General features: G+C 40.1%; 1 protein-coding gene across 1 annotated transcript in view; it reads right to left on the reverse strand.

Annotated features, from left to right (window-relative positions):
* Positions 1–15774, reverse strand: part of ALDH1L2 (aldehyde dehydrogenase 1 family member L2) — a 111044-nt gene that overhangs the window by 69686 nt on the left and 25584 nt on the right. Inside the window, exons 3-9 of the mRNA XM_075344738.1 lie at positions 13953–14187; positions 13535–13700; positions 12336–12437; positions 11514–11603; positions 11294–11428; positions 9121–9246; positions 8852–8943 (exon numbers count right to left, since the gene is read on the reverse strand). Of these exons, the coding sequence (XP_075200853.1) occupies positions 8852–8943; positions 9121–9246; positions 11294–11428; positions 11514–11603; positions 12336–12437; positions 13535–13700; positions 13953–14187 (946 nt within the window). The remainder of the gene's footprint in view (positions 1–8851; positions 8944–9120; positions 9247–11293; positions 11429–11513; positions 11604–12335; positions 12438–13534; positions 13701–13952; positions 14188–15774) is intronic.

The raw sequence follows: 15774 nt of genomic DNA on the forward strand, positions 1-15774 counted from the left end.
GATTTACCTTGCCGTTGGTTTCCGGGCTTACATGCATTGGCCAATTCATAAACTAAAAATCTAATTTTTTTTTTATACAGAAGTAATGCAGTACCAGAGTTTCCTTATACATTGTTGGCATTTTTAGTGTGCAGCTGTATGTATCTTGTATTTGCTATGTTTTTTCAGCTGGCACCTATACACACATGTAGGATGTGCGGGTCAGTTTTTTTTAAATATTTGTAACTAAACACACAGCCATTAATGTCTAAACCGCTGGCAATAATAGTGAGTACACCCCTAAGTGAAAATGACCAAATTGTGCCCAAAGTGTCAATATTTTGTGTGTTCATAATTATTTTCCAGCACTGCCTTAACTCTCTTGGGCATGGAGTTCACTATAGCTTCAGAGAAGCCAGAGGAATCCTCTTCCATCATCCATGATGACATCATGGAGCCGGTGAATGTTAGAGACCTTGCACTCCTCCACCATCCATTTGAGGATACCGCACAAATGCTCAATAGGGTTTAGGTCTGGAGACATGTTTGGCCAGTCCAGCCCCTTTACCCTCAGTTTCTTTAGCAAGGTAGTGGTTGTCTTGGAGATGTGTTTGGGGTTGTTATCATGTTGGAATATTGCCTGAAGTCCAGTCTCCGAAGCGAGGAGATTATGTTCTGCTTCAAAATTTCAAAGTACATGTTGGCATTCATGGTTCCCTCAATGAACTGTAGCTCCCCACAGCCAGCAACACTCATGCAACCCGAAACCATGACACCCCCACCACCATGCTTAACTATAGTCAAGACACACTTGGTCTATGTACTCCTCTCCTGGTTGCCGCCACACATGCTTGACACCATCTGAACTAAATAAGTTTATCTTGGTCTCATTAGACCACAGGACATGGATCCAGTAATCGTTGTCCTTAGTTTACTTGTCTTCAGCAAACTGTTTGCGGGGTTTTCTTGTGCATCATCTTTGAAGGGACTTCTCTCTGGGACAACAGCCATGCAGACCATTTGATGCAGTGTGCGGCGTATGGTATGAGCACTGACAGGCTGACCCAACACCCCTGTAATCTTTGCAGCAACGCTGGCAGCATTCATGTCTAATTTGAAAATACAACCACTAGATATGATGCGGAGCACATGCACTCACCTCCTTTGGTCAACCATGGCAACGCCTGTACTGAGAAAAACCTCTCTTGTTAAACTGCTTTATGGTCTTGGCCACTGTGCTACAGCTCAGTTTCAGTGTGTTGGCACTCTTCCTGTAGCCTAGGCTATCTTTATGTAGAGCAATAATTCTTTTTTCAGATCCTCAGAGAATTATTTGCCATGAGGTGCCATGTTGAACTTTCAGTGACCGGTATGAGACAGTGTGTGAGAGATAACACCAATTTTAACACACCTGCTCCCCATAAACATTTTGTAATGCTAATGACTCACATGACACCGGTGAGGGAAAATGGCTAATTGGTCAAATTTGGCCATTTTCCCTTTGGGGTTTACTTACTTTTTGTTGCCAGCAGTTTAGACATTAGTGACTGTGTTGCGGTATTTAGAAGCCACAGCAAATTTACACTTTTATACAAGCTGTACACTGACTAATTTACATTGTATCAAAGTGTCATATCTTCAATGTTGTCCCATGAAAAGATATAATAAAATATTTACCAAAATGTGATAGGTGAACTCCCTTTTGTTATATACTGTAAATACCAGTGCCATGGAAATGCAGTACGTTGCAAAGGTTTTAGGTAAGTGCAGATAATTTTTTTCAAAGTAGGAATCTTTTCAGAAATAGAAGTATTAGTTTATATTTTATCAATGAACGAAATGCAAAGTGAATGAACAAAACAGAAAAATAAATTAAATCAATTTTTGGTGTCAACACCCTTGTACTTCAGAACAGCATCAATACTTCTAGGTATACTTGCACAAAGTCATGGATTTTGTAGAATTATACTCAGGTGTATGAGTAACCAAATATAACAAATAGGTGATAATGATCATATTTTTTTATATGAAACAAGCAGAAAAAGCTGAATAGGAGGCTTAAAAGTAGGTGAGGAGCAGACAAACTGCTATGAAGTTACATAGTTACTTAGGTTGAAAAAAGACCTAGGTCCATCTAGCTCAACCTTCCTCCACCAATTCTACTTTTTGTCCCTAAGTCACTTATAACCAACAATGTTGTGTGCACTGAGGAAATCATCCAGCCCTTTTTTGAAAGCTGTTATAGTATCTGCCATTACTGCCTCTTGTGGCAGGACATTCCACAGTCTGACTGCTCTAACTGTAAAGAACCCTTTCCTATTTAGCTGCCGGAATCGCTTTTCTTGCACTCGCAGTGTATGCCCCCTGGTCCTTAGTATTGTCTTTGGAAGAAATAAGTCATGTGCCAGTCCTTTATATTGACCACACATGTATTTATACATATAAATCAGATCCTCTGAGACGTCTTTTTTTTTAAGCTAAATATATCTAACTTTTTCAATCTGCCATCATATGGGAGGCCTTCCATTCCTTGTAGTAGTCTAGTCGCCCGCCTTTGAACTGACTTTAACTTCTGAATGTCTTTTTTAAAATGTAGAGCCCAAAACTGGATCCCATATTCCAGATGTGGCCTTACAAGTGATTTATAGAGGAGTAACAATACGTTGGGATCACATCTCTCTTTTTATACACCCTAAAATCTTGTTTTATTTTGCAGCTGCTGCTTGACATTGAGTGCTGCTGCTCAGCTTATTTGTAATGAGAATACCCAAGTCCTTCTCCTGTTCTGTATTCCCGAGTTTACTTCCATTTAATGTATACGCAGTTATAGGATTACTCCGTCCTAGGTGTATTACTTTACATTTATCAACATTAAATCTCAGTTGCCAAGTATCTGCCCATTCTGACATCTTATCCAGATCTTTTTGTAATATTGTACTATCAAGGTCAGTTTTTAATATCCTACATAGTTTGGTGTCATCAGCAAAGACTGACATTTTACTATCAATCCCATCCACAAGGTCATTAATAAAGAGATTAAGAAGAATCGGTCCTAGCACAGATCCCTGCGGCACCCCACTGCTGACTATAGCCCATTTTGAAATGCCTATAACCTTCAATGACCTCACTGCTTCACCCCCGTGCGGAGCTGCCGCCCCACCACCGTGCGGAGCTGCCGCCCCACCCCCGTGCGGAGCTGCCGCCCCACCCCCGTGCGGAGCTGCCGCCCCACCACCGTGCGGAGCTGCCGCCCCACCACCGTGCGGAGCTGCCGCCCCACCACCGTGCGGAGCTGCCGCCCCACCACCGTGCGGAGCTGCCGCCCCACCACCGTGCGGAGCTGCCGCCCCACCACCGTGCGGAGCTGCCGCCCCACCTACACCCCACCTACTGTCTCCTCCCCAAAATCCTTTAGGATGTAAGCCCGCAAGGGCAGGGCCCTCTTCCCCCTGTGCTAGTCTGTCTATTGTAACGTGTACATGTATTCTGTATGTAACCCCCTCATGTACAGCACCATGGAATCAATGGTGCTCTATAAATAAACAATAATAATAATAATAATAATAATTTAGAGAATGTTCCATTTATGACTACTCTTTGTTTCCTATCTTTTAGCCAATTCCTTACCCAGTTGCATATAGTTTCCCCTAGTCCTTGCTTCTGGAGCTTTAGTATAAGGCTATTATGTGGTACAGTATCAAATGCCTTTTCAAAGTCCAAATAAATCACATCAGCTGCATTACCAATATCCAGATTTGCACTTACCCCCTCATAGAACCCGAACAGATTAGTTAGACATGACTTATCTTTCATGAATCCATGCTGTCTGTCAGTTATTATATTATTTTCTGCAATATATTTTGAGCTTATAGAAGACAGTTTCATATCACAGCTCATACACTACGTATAATAAGATTGAGCAAGAAACAAGACACAATATAATATGTCAGCACGTCCTCTCCCAGGAAAAATTTTCAAAGCAGACTGGGGTTGCAAAATGCACTGGCAAGTTTTTTTTTGCAAAAGCACCAAGAAATCATCACCACTGAGAACAGTAGATGCACTGATTGGCCAAGGAAACTTAGTTCAGCAGAAGAAAGACAGATCATGCTTATTTCTATTTGAAATTGGAAGATGTTCATAGTACAATCAGAGCAGAACTGTCAGTACCCAGTGAGCCCCAGCTATACCTAATTACTGTTCGGAGAAATCTGGCCAGAAGTGGTCTTCGTGGAAGAATTGCTGTCAACAAGCCATACCATTGACATGGAAATAAGGTCAAGCAACTCAACTATACATGAAAACATAAGAACTTGGGTGAAGAAAAATGGCAGCAGGTGCTCTGGACTGATGAGTCTACATTTTAAATATATGGCTTTATGTATGGCTTTAACAGAAGGCTTTTTGTTTGCCAGAGGGCTGGAGAGCATAACAGTTAAGCATAGATGAGGTTCCATGCAAGTTTGGGGCTGTATTTCAGGCAGTGGCGGACATACTGCTGGTACAGCTGCACTGGGGCCCGGAGGTTCAGGGGGCCCTTGCTGGCCGATTAGTAATGAGGACAATCTGGCCCGTTGTTTGGAGCTGGAGACTTTGGGGAGCCCCTGGCCAGATTGCTCTCATCACATGCAGCATGCCGGGCAGGAGGCGATCCTCCAGCTCCGCACAGAGCAGGCAGCGGAACGTAGGAACCTGTCCTCCTCTCCCTGCCTGCCATGTTCTCTGTGACACAGGTGTGCGCACCTTGATGATGTCAGCACGCCACTCACGCCTGTGTCATTGAAAAAGTATCCGACAGGAGAAGATGTGTGCTGCGGGGGCCCAGACGGAGAGGTGAGTGGTGACTTTTTATTTTTTTTAATAGACTGAGGAGGGAACAATAAGGAGAGGGGGGATTGGGATCAGAAGAGGGTAGAAGACCAGAAAGGTTAATAAGGATGTACTAAATTGTTAGACCATATTTTAAATGTATTCACCCATAAAATAAATACTTTATTTGTCAATGCATAAAATCACAGTCAGACAATGTCACAGAAGAGGGTAGAAGAGGGGCTTCAGTGCCTTATGATGAACGCAGGGGAGAGGGGAGGTTGGGGGGGTGGACATTATATGTGAATTTCAAGGCAAACTGACAGGTCTCTCTTTGCCCTCCAGCAGCATTCATATCTGTATATCAAAATGCCCTGCCTAACAAGTCCTGTGTAATGCTTTTCACTAAAATTAATTAGGGCATTGTTTTCCCAGACTAGTCAGCGCTCTTTCCATGCTGTCACACCCCTATGGGCATAATAACATGATTTCCACAAGCCGGCGTCACCGCCAGCCCCTGGAAAATTTGCGCATGCGCGTGGCTATGTTCGCTCACATTATTTTCATATGGAGCCTGCAAGTCAAAAGTTCAAAACATTGTTACCCTTTTACACGTCAGTGTAACTGACCCTCCTCCATGTTTCACAGTAGGTATAATCATCTTTTCTTTGTATGCTTTGTTTTTGCATCTGTGAACATAGTGCTGATGTGACTTGCCAAAAAGCTCCAGTTTTGTGTCATCTATTCAAAGGACATTCTTCTAGAGGCTTTGAGGCTTGTCAATATGCATTCTGCTAAATTCCAGTCTCACTTTTTTATGATTTGCTTTCAATAGTGGTTTCCTCCTCATTCATCTTCCATGAATTCCACTTTTGCAAAGACAGCAATACAGTGTGTGCAGAATTATTAGGCAAATGAGTATTTTGATCACATGATACTTTTTATACATGTCCCACTCCAAGCTGTATAGGCTTGAGAGTCAACTACCAATTAAGTAAATTAGGTGATGTCCATCTCTGTAATGAGGAGGAGTGTGGTATAATGACATCAACACCCTATATAAGGTGTGCTTAATTATTAGGCAACTTCCTTTCCTTTGGCAAAATGGGTCAGAAGAGAGATTTGACGGGCTCTGAAAAGTCCAAAATTGTGAGATGTCTTGCAGAGGGATGCAGAAGTCTTGAAATTGCTACATTTTTGAAGCATGATCACCGAACAATCAAGCGTTTCATGGCAAATAGCCATCAGAGTAGCAAAAAGCATGTTGGGCAAAAAAGGCGCAAAGTAACTGCCCATGAATTGAGGAAAATCAAGCGTGAAGCTGTCAAGATGCCATTTGCCACCAGTTTGGCCATATTTCAGAGCTGCAACGTTACTGGAGTGTCAAAAAACACAAGGTGTGCCATGCTCAGGGACATGGCCAAGGTAAGGAAGGCTGAAAAACGACCACCTTTGAACAAGAAACATAAGATAAAACGTCAAGACTGGGCCAAGAAATATCTTAAGACTGATTTTTCAAAGATTTTATGGACTGATTAAATGAGAGTGACTCTTGATGGGCCAGATGGATGGGTCAGAGGCTGGATCAGTAAAGGGCAGAGAGCTCCACTCCGACTCCAGCAAGGTGGAGGTGGGGTACTGGTATGGGCCGGTATCATCAAAGATGAACTTGTGGGACCTTTTTGGATTGAGGATGGAGTGAAGCTCAACTCCCAGACCTACTGCCAGTTTCTGGAAGACAACTTCTTCAAGCAGTGGTACAGGAAGAAGTCGGTATCGTCCAAGAAAAACATGATTTTCATACAGGACAATGCTCCATCACATGCATCAAACTACTCCACAGCGTGGCTGACCAGTGAAGGTCTAAAAGATGAAAAAATAATGACATGGCCCCCTTGTTCACCTGATCTGAACCCCATAGAGAACCTGTGGTGCCTCATAAAATGTAAGATCTACAGGGAGGGAAAACAGTAACCTCTCGGAACAGTGTCTGGGAGGCTGTGGTGGCTGCAGCACGCAATGTGGATCGTAAACAGATCAAACAACTGACGGAATCTATGGATGGTAGGCTGTTGAGTGTCATCATAAAGAAAGGTGGCTATATTGGTCACTATTTTTTGGGGGTTTTATTTTTGCATGTCAGAAATGTTTATTTCTAAATTTTGTGCAGTTATATTGGTTTACCTGGTGAAAATAAACAAGTGAGATGGAAATATATTTGGTTTTTATTAAGTTGCCTAATAATTCTGTACAGTAATAGTTACCTGCACAAACAGATATCCTCCTAAGATAGCCAAATCTAAAAAAAAAACCACTCCAACTTCCAAAAATATTAAGCTTTGATATTTATTAGTCTTTTGGGTTGATTGAGAACATAGCTGTTGATCAATAATAAAAAAAATCCTCTAAAATACCACTTGCCTAATAATTCTGCACACAGTGTAGATGGCGCAATCTGACACAGATGTACCCTGACTCTGGCGTTCACTTCTGATTTTTTTAGATGTTGTTCTGGGCTCTGTCATTACCATTCATATTTTCTGTCTCTTCATTTTGTTATCAATTTGCCTCTTGCGACCATGTCAGGGAGATTCGCTATAGTCCCATAGACCTTAAAATTCTGAACAATATGGGCAACTGTAATAACAGGAACATCAAGCTGTTTGGACATGGTCTTATAGCTTTTACCTTTAACATGCGTGTCTACAATTTTCACTCTAATTGCCTGAGAAAATCGAATTAGCGTTCTTTGGTCCATGTTCAGTGTGAAACACACCATGACACCAAACAGCATGGTGACTACTTTTCACCTCATCAACAGGGTGACTGACTGATTACAAGACATCTGTGATGCTAAACTAAACTAAACGTTAGTTTAATATGTCCCTATGGTCAAATTATTTTCAGTCTTATGGGTACCATCAGTTTTGTACAGGCCATTTTCATTAGTTTGATATTTACATTTTTCGGCTGAACTTCAATTCAAAAGCAATGTCTGATTGAATGAGTTGATATTCAGTAAATTTAAAATTAAAAACTTTTTTCAGTTTCAAGTTATTTTGGTGACGATTGTGGGATTTTCTTACGTTAGAAAAATGGTACCAACAATTTTGCCATGTGTGCATCTTCAGCATATTGAAGGTTCAGGAGGTGATGGTATGGCCTCCCACAGAGCCCTATCTCAACATCATTTAGGCTGTGTGGATTACATAAAGAGACAGAAGGATTTGTACAAGCCTACATCTATAGAAGATCTATGGTTAGTTCTCCAAGATGTTTGGAACAACCTTCCTGGAAAAACTGTTGGTGAATATACCTAGAAGAATTAATGCTGTTTTGCATTCAGGGTGTGGTCACAAAAAACATTGATTTGATTTAGATTTTTTTTTTATTCATTCAATTTAATTTTTAATACTTGATAAAAATAAACTACTAACACTTCTATTTTTTTTAAAACATTGTTTGCAGCATTTTTCCACAGCACCTAGAATTTCAGAAAGTACTTAAAGGGAATCTGTCACCAGGTTTTTGCCACCTAATCTGAGAGCGGCATACAATGGGGAAGGAGATCCTGATTCCAGCGATGTTTCATTTAGTGGGCTGTTTAGTGTAGTTTTGATAAAATCCCTGTTTAATCAGCAGTAGATTCTCATTATGACTACCAGCATTGGTCCAAGTAGTTTCTAGTGGTATATCAGTAGTCAATCTAGTAGTGATTTAATGCAGAGTTCCCCAACTCCAGTCCTCAAGGCCCACCAACAGGTCATGTTTTCAGGATTTCCTTAGTATTATACAGGTGATAATTATATTACCTGCACGGGTGATGAGTCCAACACTTATGCAATACTAAGGAAATCTTGAAAACATGCACTAATGATAGGCTGTGAGGACTGGATTTGGGGAACTCTAATTTAGAGTATGTCAAACTTCTAGGAGAGTCAAGCTGTCTACATATGCATTACAAGGATGGTGGGCAAAATCTGTTGACAATTTGTATGGCACCTTAATGTATAAAATATCAAAAGAACACTATGACTTGATCAATTTTTACTATATCACTAACCTGACAACATCCATCGAGGCAGCTCCAGATTTAAAAAAGTCTGTGGTTTCTTCAATCACAGCAACATTGCTTAGAATCCCCTTCCAAATATCCTATGTAAGTAAAAGGTACACCTTAGGTGTGAATAATGGATACAGCACAAATAATATGAAGATGATCTACAAGCCTAGACGTCTGTCCGATGTGCCTTTCAACTTGGGTTCTTATGAACAATTTTCAGAACAAAGTATATCCCTACATTATATATATATAGTTATATTAAAGCTTACCTTGATAAGGGACTCAATGACCTTTTCCTCCTCTGTTAATTCCAAAACTGAAACATCACCCCTTGAAAAGTAATTGGATGCAGGAATCATTTTTCCATCTTCAAATTGCAGATTTCGCACTATTACCTTGGACACATAAAATATATTCAAACAGTGGTTACCTAAATGAGATCACAGATCACTAACCAACTTTGTCAACAAAGTGCACGGATAACCACACTAGTGTCCACACGATAAAGATCCATTGGGGTAACCTCGGCCATCTGGTCGTGTCGCAGCCCACACGGCATAGTAGGCTCAGAGCTCATTGAAGAGTGTGAAAGAGAATCTATCGTCTCTCCTGCCTATTTTAGTCAATTCTAATATTCTTCAGGAAATAACAATTCTGGAACTTTGTGTTATTCGTCTGCTATTCTCTCAAGAAATTGAAAATAACATTGATGACCACGTGTAACTAGTTGGGGGTGGTGTGATTGTAAACTGTTCCACTGGGCGATCAGTACTGACTTTAGAAATGGTAACACCTACTTGTAATTTTAGTCATATTTTTCTGGGAGGAATACCAGAGGCACAACACAACATGGAGAAAAATAATACTGTGTAAGAAAAAAGATGCTTAGCATTGTAATTTCATGTGGAATACAAGCATTTTCTTAAAAAGTAAAAATCAATAGAGGTGATAGATTCTTTTTCAAGGGTCTTGTTAAAGGATAGGTAATAATTTATCACCGATCCAAAAAACTAAGAACTAGGTTCTGAAGAGCCCTGGTTAAATGGAGTGGAGATCAATGATGCACATTGCATTGTAATCTAATCTAGTTCTAATAGGAGCAGCAAAGATCAGCCGAGTGCTGTGCTGGTATCAAATGGAGTTTTGCACAAACATCATTGACTGTCATGGCGGAGTCGGACTTTGTTCACATTGCAGATTCTGACACTCTGCCCGATGGTTTCTCTGGTGTCTGCGATCAACACAGGCAGACTCAGGTGTCGACCTGCTGTGTGCTGATTCATAGGCAGGCTAGCAAGAGTTAATCTCTGTTAGTCAGCTTATTATGTTCCTTTGATCACATGTGGTGGAGAAGCCAATCACATCTGCTCCCCTTCTATTTAAGCTGGATGAAATCTTCTACCCATGCCAGCTATAGATTCTATGTTGGTCCGAGAGGTGTGGTGTCCCAGATTCTCTGTTGAAAATTGTGCTATTTGGTTGTTGCTATTGTGTAAGTTTACCACTGTTGTTTTGTAGCTTCCGTCCTTCTCTTGTGTTTGCTCCTGAATCTCTTATTGTCTTTACCTATGTGTGTGCATGCTGTATGATAGAGTTTTGTTTTTTCCCTTGTCTGTATATACAAGTATCTGTGACTTTCATTACACTCCTGTCCCAACTCTTTCTGGGGGAAAGATAAGGGAAAACAAATCAGAACTGATTAGGACCAGGGCCAGGAAGGAGATTCGGGCAACCCCACCATTAGGGGTATCCCTGAGAATAGGGATAGCATAGGGCCCCCAGCTTCAGGGACAGCTTAGGGGCCTTGGATCCCCACTATCCCAGAGTCATCGTGAGAGCTGGGAAATCTGTGGCACTCCCATTAAGAATTAATAAAGTGGTAGTGCGCATAATCAATCTCATTCTGCTGGGGCAATTCAGAACCCAGATTTTGGGATAGCTGTGGGCCACGGTAGTTGGACTCCCAGCGATCGGAAAGTTGTCCCCTATCCTCTATATAATGGATATCTTTTAAACTTGCGAACACCCTTTAAGCCTCCTCATATTATACAATTTACTGCAGAATAATGAAAGAGTAGGAAAAAAAAAGAATCATTGTTAATTCTTATCAATAATCCAACTTGCAATTAATTAATATAAAATCTCCAGAAAACCAACTGACTATGGATAATGGGATACTGGATATACCTTTTAAGTCCCACATGTCGTATAAAGTTACTAACTTGTAACTTATATATAACTCATGTCTGTGTAGACAGGTCTCATGAGTGTACAAGACTTGTTTTCATAACCACAGAACACAAAGGGCTTGACAGTTTTGAAGACCACTCCTCTAATTTATAATATACATTATATCATGACTATTCCAATTTTACAAGATATATTTTTAGGCATATTTCAATGTAACGAACCCCTCAGCTCTGACAGGCTGTAGTAACTCACCATGTTCCCATCTTTTCCAAAGAGAACTAGTCCATTTTTAGTTACATATCCTGGCTTTGAAGCTCCTTCAATATGCAATGGTTCACCAGTCGGCACTGCACCCTCCAGCAAAGAAGATCCATATAGTGTTACTATCTGGTGAGACATTTTAAAAAAAGAATTACAATTTAGGTGAATTCGATACTGCATAACATAATGTCAGACTGTTTACATTACATACCTGATCATTAATGACTGTCCATGCTCCAGGCACTTTATCGTGTCCTCGGATCCAATTATGTATTTCCTCAGCAGAGTTGTCCCAACATATCTAACCAATAATAATTTAGATAGGGATAGAAATAAAAAGAAAATCATTAACGGTTATATAGATGTTAGGATGCTTAGTGTCCAATGGTAAGCCCCCAAAGAGTCTGAATTTTCTCCTTATTGCCTATTGAAATGGTTCGTCAAGTGGTGGAAGCAAATATGCCCTCAAATAGAAGCTATTAGGATTTTGTGGGAATTTTGAGCTAGTCAGGGGTGAGACTTAATGTCCCCTAATAAGGATATAAATATTGGAAGATTTGTCCAAAGGTCATTTGGTGGTATTCAAGAGCTACATTACACTTATGTACGATGAAGTTTGGTATCATATAAACTATACTAAGTCTGTAACAGTCATACCTATTAAGCCATGTACACACATTGAGTATATGGTGAATTTTTTTACCTCAGTATTTGTAAGGTTAAACCAGGAGTGGGTAAAAAATGCAGACATTGTGCACATGTGCCTATTAGGCCTCGTGCACACATTGAGCATTTGGTGAATTTTTTACCTCAGTATTTGTAAGCCAAAACCAGGAGTGGGTAATAAATACAGAAGTGGTGCTCGTGTTTCTATTATACTTTTCTCTGATTGTGCTACTAGTGGTTTTGCCTTACAAATACTGAGGTAAAAAAACTAACCAAATATGCAACATGTCCACTTGGCAATGGAATAACTACAAATGATATCTGGCTCCAAAACTAGCCTGTGATAAACCATATCAGCGCCATTTACCTTGGCATTTTCCTTCTTTTGAATTCCTTCATATGTTGCTCCATCTTCCGGTTGGTCTATACGAGGTGCTTTCCCATCAGCAATTAACTGTACAGCTTCCACCTAACCCACCCCAAAAAATGGAAGCACACAAAACTTACATTTTTCACAAATAACATGCTTTAATTGATGTCTTATTCAAATTAGCTAGGTGTTTTGTTTTGTTTTTTTCATTTTTAGTAGCTCTTAGTCATACAAGGCTAATGGTGTTTTTCTTCCTGGCAATGTGGATCATTTGTATTAAATATAATGTGCATAATAACAATATGTAGCATATTTCTTAGGGTAGAGTTGTGTGTGACTTGCACGAGGATCGCATTGCACTGCCCAAACTGGCCACCGGCTCTCCTGACAGGAACAGGTCACCTGCATAGAAATACATTCAGCTGCACACTCCTATCAGGGGAGCCAGCGGTCGGTTTGGGCAGCGCAATTCGATCCTCATGCAAGTCACAAGCATGTGTGACTCCAGCCTTAGTAAATGCAGTATATGGCAAGCATAGGGGAAGGTAAAAGGTGCCTTGTGCAGCAGCCTCTGCTGCCTATTGGAGCACACATGATATGGGGTGCTCCCTCAGAAAACAGAATGGCATCTATTAATGGTAACCAAACCTATGATTGCATTACTGAGCATAGAGATTAAGAGCTTGTTCAGACGTAGTGTTTTTGCTGCTCTTTAGCCATGCAGAAAAAAATAGTTTTTAAGTACCAGAAAAATAAATATTTATTTTCTAAAATCTTATTCACACAGTGTTTTTTTTAAGCAGCTATGTATTTTTTTTAAAACCGCAGCATGTCAAATCTTTTAGTGTTTTTGCTGCTTTTTACCCATACAATGAAATGCATATAAATGCATTAAAAAAAGCATCAAAAGCAAAAAAAATATGCATACTATACGCAATTTTTTCAACAACAGCACTCTGTGGTTTTCATATGGGAAAAAAACGCTAAAAAAACCTACTGTGTGAACATACTCGTAAGCAGGAACAGACCTATATATATTAGTTTAAGTGATTGTCAGCAAAAAGGAGCAACTGAATATATTAATGTAAAAGGAGCTCATGATGCCACTGTGAGAGCACTTGTAACAGAACAGACAGGGTTAAAAAGGGCAATAATGTTTGAGCTAATAGACGGTAAGAATAGAGAAAGACACTTACCATCGATTTTACGCCTTCTGGAAATAGGAAACGGTTGTACAGAGAATCTACAGTATCACTGGGCTCCACATCACAAACCCTCTGAAGCAGAATTGGTCCAGTATCCAGACCATCATCGGCCCAGAAAACAGAAAAGCCCGCCTTTTTATCGCCTTGAATTAGGGTCCTGTGATTATATATAAGACATTATATTCTGGTATATAACAAAAAAAATGACCGTTGACAGATGAAACTTATAGTCAAGTGAATCAACATTATGTATAAGTGTAAGAACATACAATAAAGAATAGTGTGTAAGAGATATAATTACTGGAATTAATGACAGCTGAGTTATAAAACAAATATTTTTTTGGGAAGGGGAAGGTTTCAATTTGCTTTTTAGAGTTTTTACCTATTACACCATTTATCGTGGTCTCACCAATTAATAGCTGAGGCTCCTCTGTGACGAGGCAAGATAGAAGGGTGATAGATGATAGATCCATGTTTGGGATTATCAATGACATCCATAGGTATAAATTGGGAGCAGAAAGGCAGAACATTGAGCTCAGCGCCAACAGATTTATAGGCCTCCACTACTTCAGGAATAGACTTCCCCTTTAGTCTCCATCGGGGGAACTTAAATACTGGTGTGCCATCTTTTTCTGCCGCTACCGCTAAAAGAGAGAAGTCATACTTAACAGTCAATTGTTATGTCAGCTGAAGGTACAAACAAGAAAAAATAGTGAGTTGGAATATACAAGGAAGTAAATCACAATAAAAAGACTTGTAACTTTAAAAAGGTTGTATATAGTAGATGTTAGAAAAGATACATCGAAACCATTCAAGAATGCCACGGATGTAATGATTTTGCACAAATGGACTAGTTTTCCCACATTTATGATCAGATCTAAAAAGGAAGCCATTACATCTCAGCAATGTAAGAGGTTATATCATCTTACTTTTTAAGTGCGAATAATCCTTTAATGAATTTAAGACCCTTGACGGACAGAAGGTTCTGACACCTGACTGCTGACGAGATGGACGCAAGATTTTTTCTTATATACAATCCTATGAAAAAGTTTGGGCACCCCTATTAATGTTAACCTTTTTTTTTATAACAATTTGGGTTTTTGCAACAGCTATTTCAGTTTCATATATCTAATAACTGATGGACTGAGTAATATTTCCGGATTGAAATGAGGTTTATTGTAGTAACAGAAAATGTGCAATCTGCATTTAAACAAAATTTGACCGGTACAAAAGTATGGGCACTCATCAATTTCTTGATTTGAACACTCCTAACTACTTTTTACTGACTTACTAAACCACTAAATTGGTTTTGTAATCTCATTGAGTTTTGAACTTCATAGGCAGGTGTATCCAATCATGAAGAAAGGTATTTAAGGTGGCCACTTGCAAGTTGTTCTCCTTTTTGAATCTCCTATGAAGAGTGGCATCATGGGCTCCTCAAAACAACTCTCAAATGATCTGAAAACAAAGACTATTCAACATAGTTGTTCAGGGGAAGGATACAAAAAGTTGTCTCAGAGATTTAAACTGTCAGTTTCCACTGTGAGGAACATAGTAAGGAAATGGAAGAACACAGGTACAGTTCTTGTTAAGCCCAGAAGTGGCAGGCCAAGAAAAATATCAGAAAGGCAGAGAAGAAGAATGGTGAGAACAGTCAAGAACAATCCACAGACCACCTCCAAAGACCTGCAGCATCATCTTGCTGCAGATGGTGTCAATGTGCATCGGTCAACAATACAGCGCACGTTGCACAAGGAGAAGCTGTATGGGAGAGTGATGCGAAAGAAGCCGTTTCTGCAAGCACACCACAAACAGAGTCGCTTGAGGTATGCAAAGGCAAATTTGGACAAGCCAGTTACATTTTGGAAGAAGGTCCTATGGACTGATGAAACAAAGATTGAGTTGTTTGGTCATACAAAAAGGCGTTATGCATGGAGGCAAAAAAACATGGCATTCCAAGAAAAGTACTTGCTATCCACAGTAAAACTTGGTGGAGGTTCCATCATGCTTTGGGGCTGTGTGGCCAATGCTTTGGGGCTGTGTGGCCAATGCTGGCCCCGGGAATCTTGTTAAAGTTGAGGGTCGCATGGATTCAACTCAGTATCAGCAGATTCTTGACAATAATGTGCAAGAATCAGTGACGAAGTTGAAGTTATGCAGGGGATGGATATTTCAGCAAGACAATGATCCAAAACACCGCTCCAAATCTACTCAGGCATTCATGCAGAGGA

This window comes from Anomaloglossus baeobatrachus, chromosome 4 (assembly GCF_048569485.1).
Source record: "Anomaloglossus baeobatrachus isolate aAnoBae1 chromosome 4, aAnoBae1.hap1, whole genome shotgun sequence".
Lineage (NCBI taxonomy): Eukaryota > Metazoa > Chordata > Amphibia > Anura > Aromobatidae > Anomaloglossus > Anomaloglossus baeobatrachus.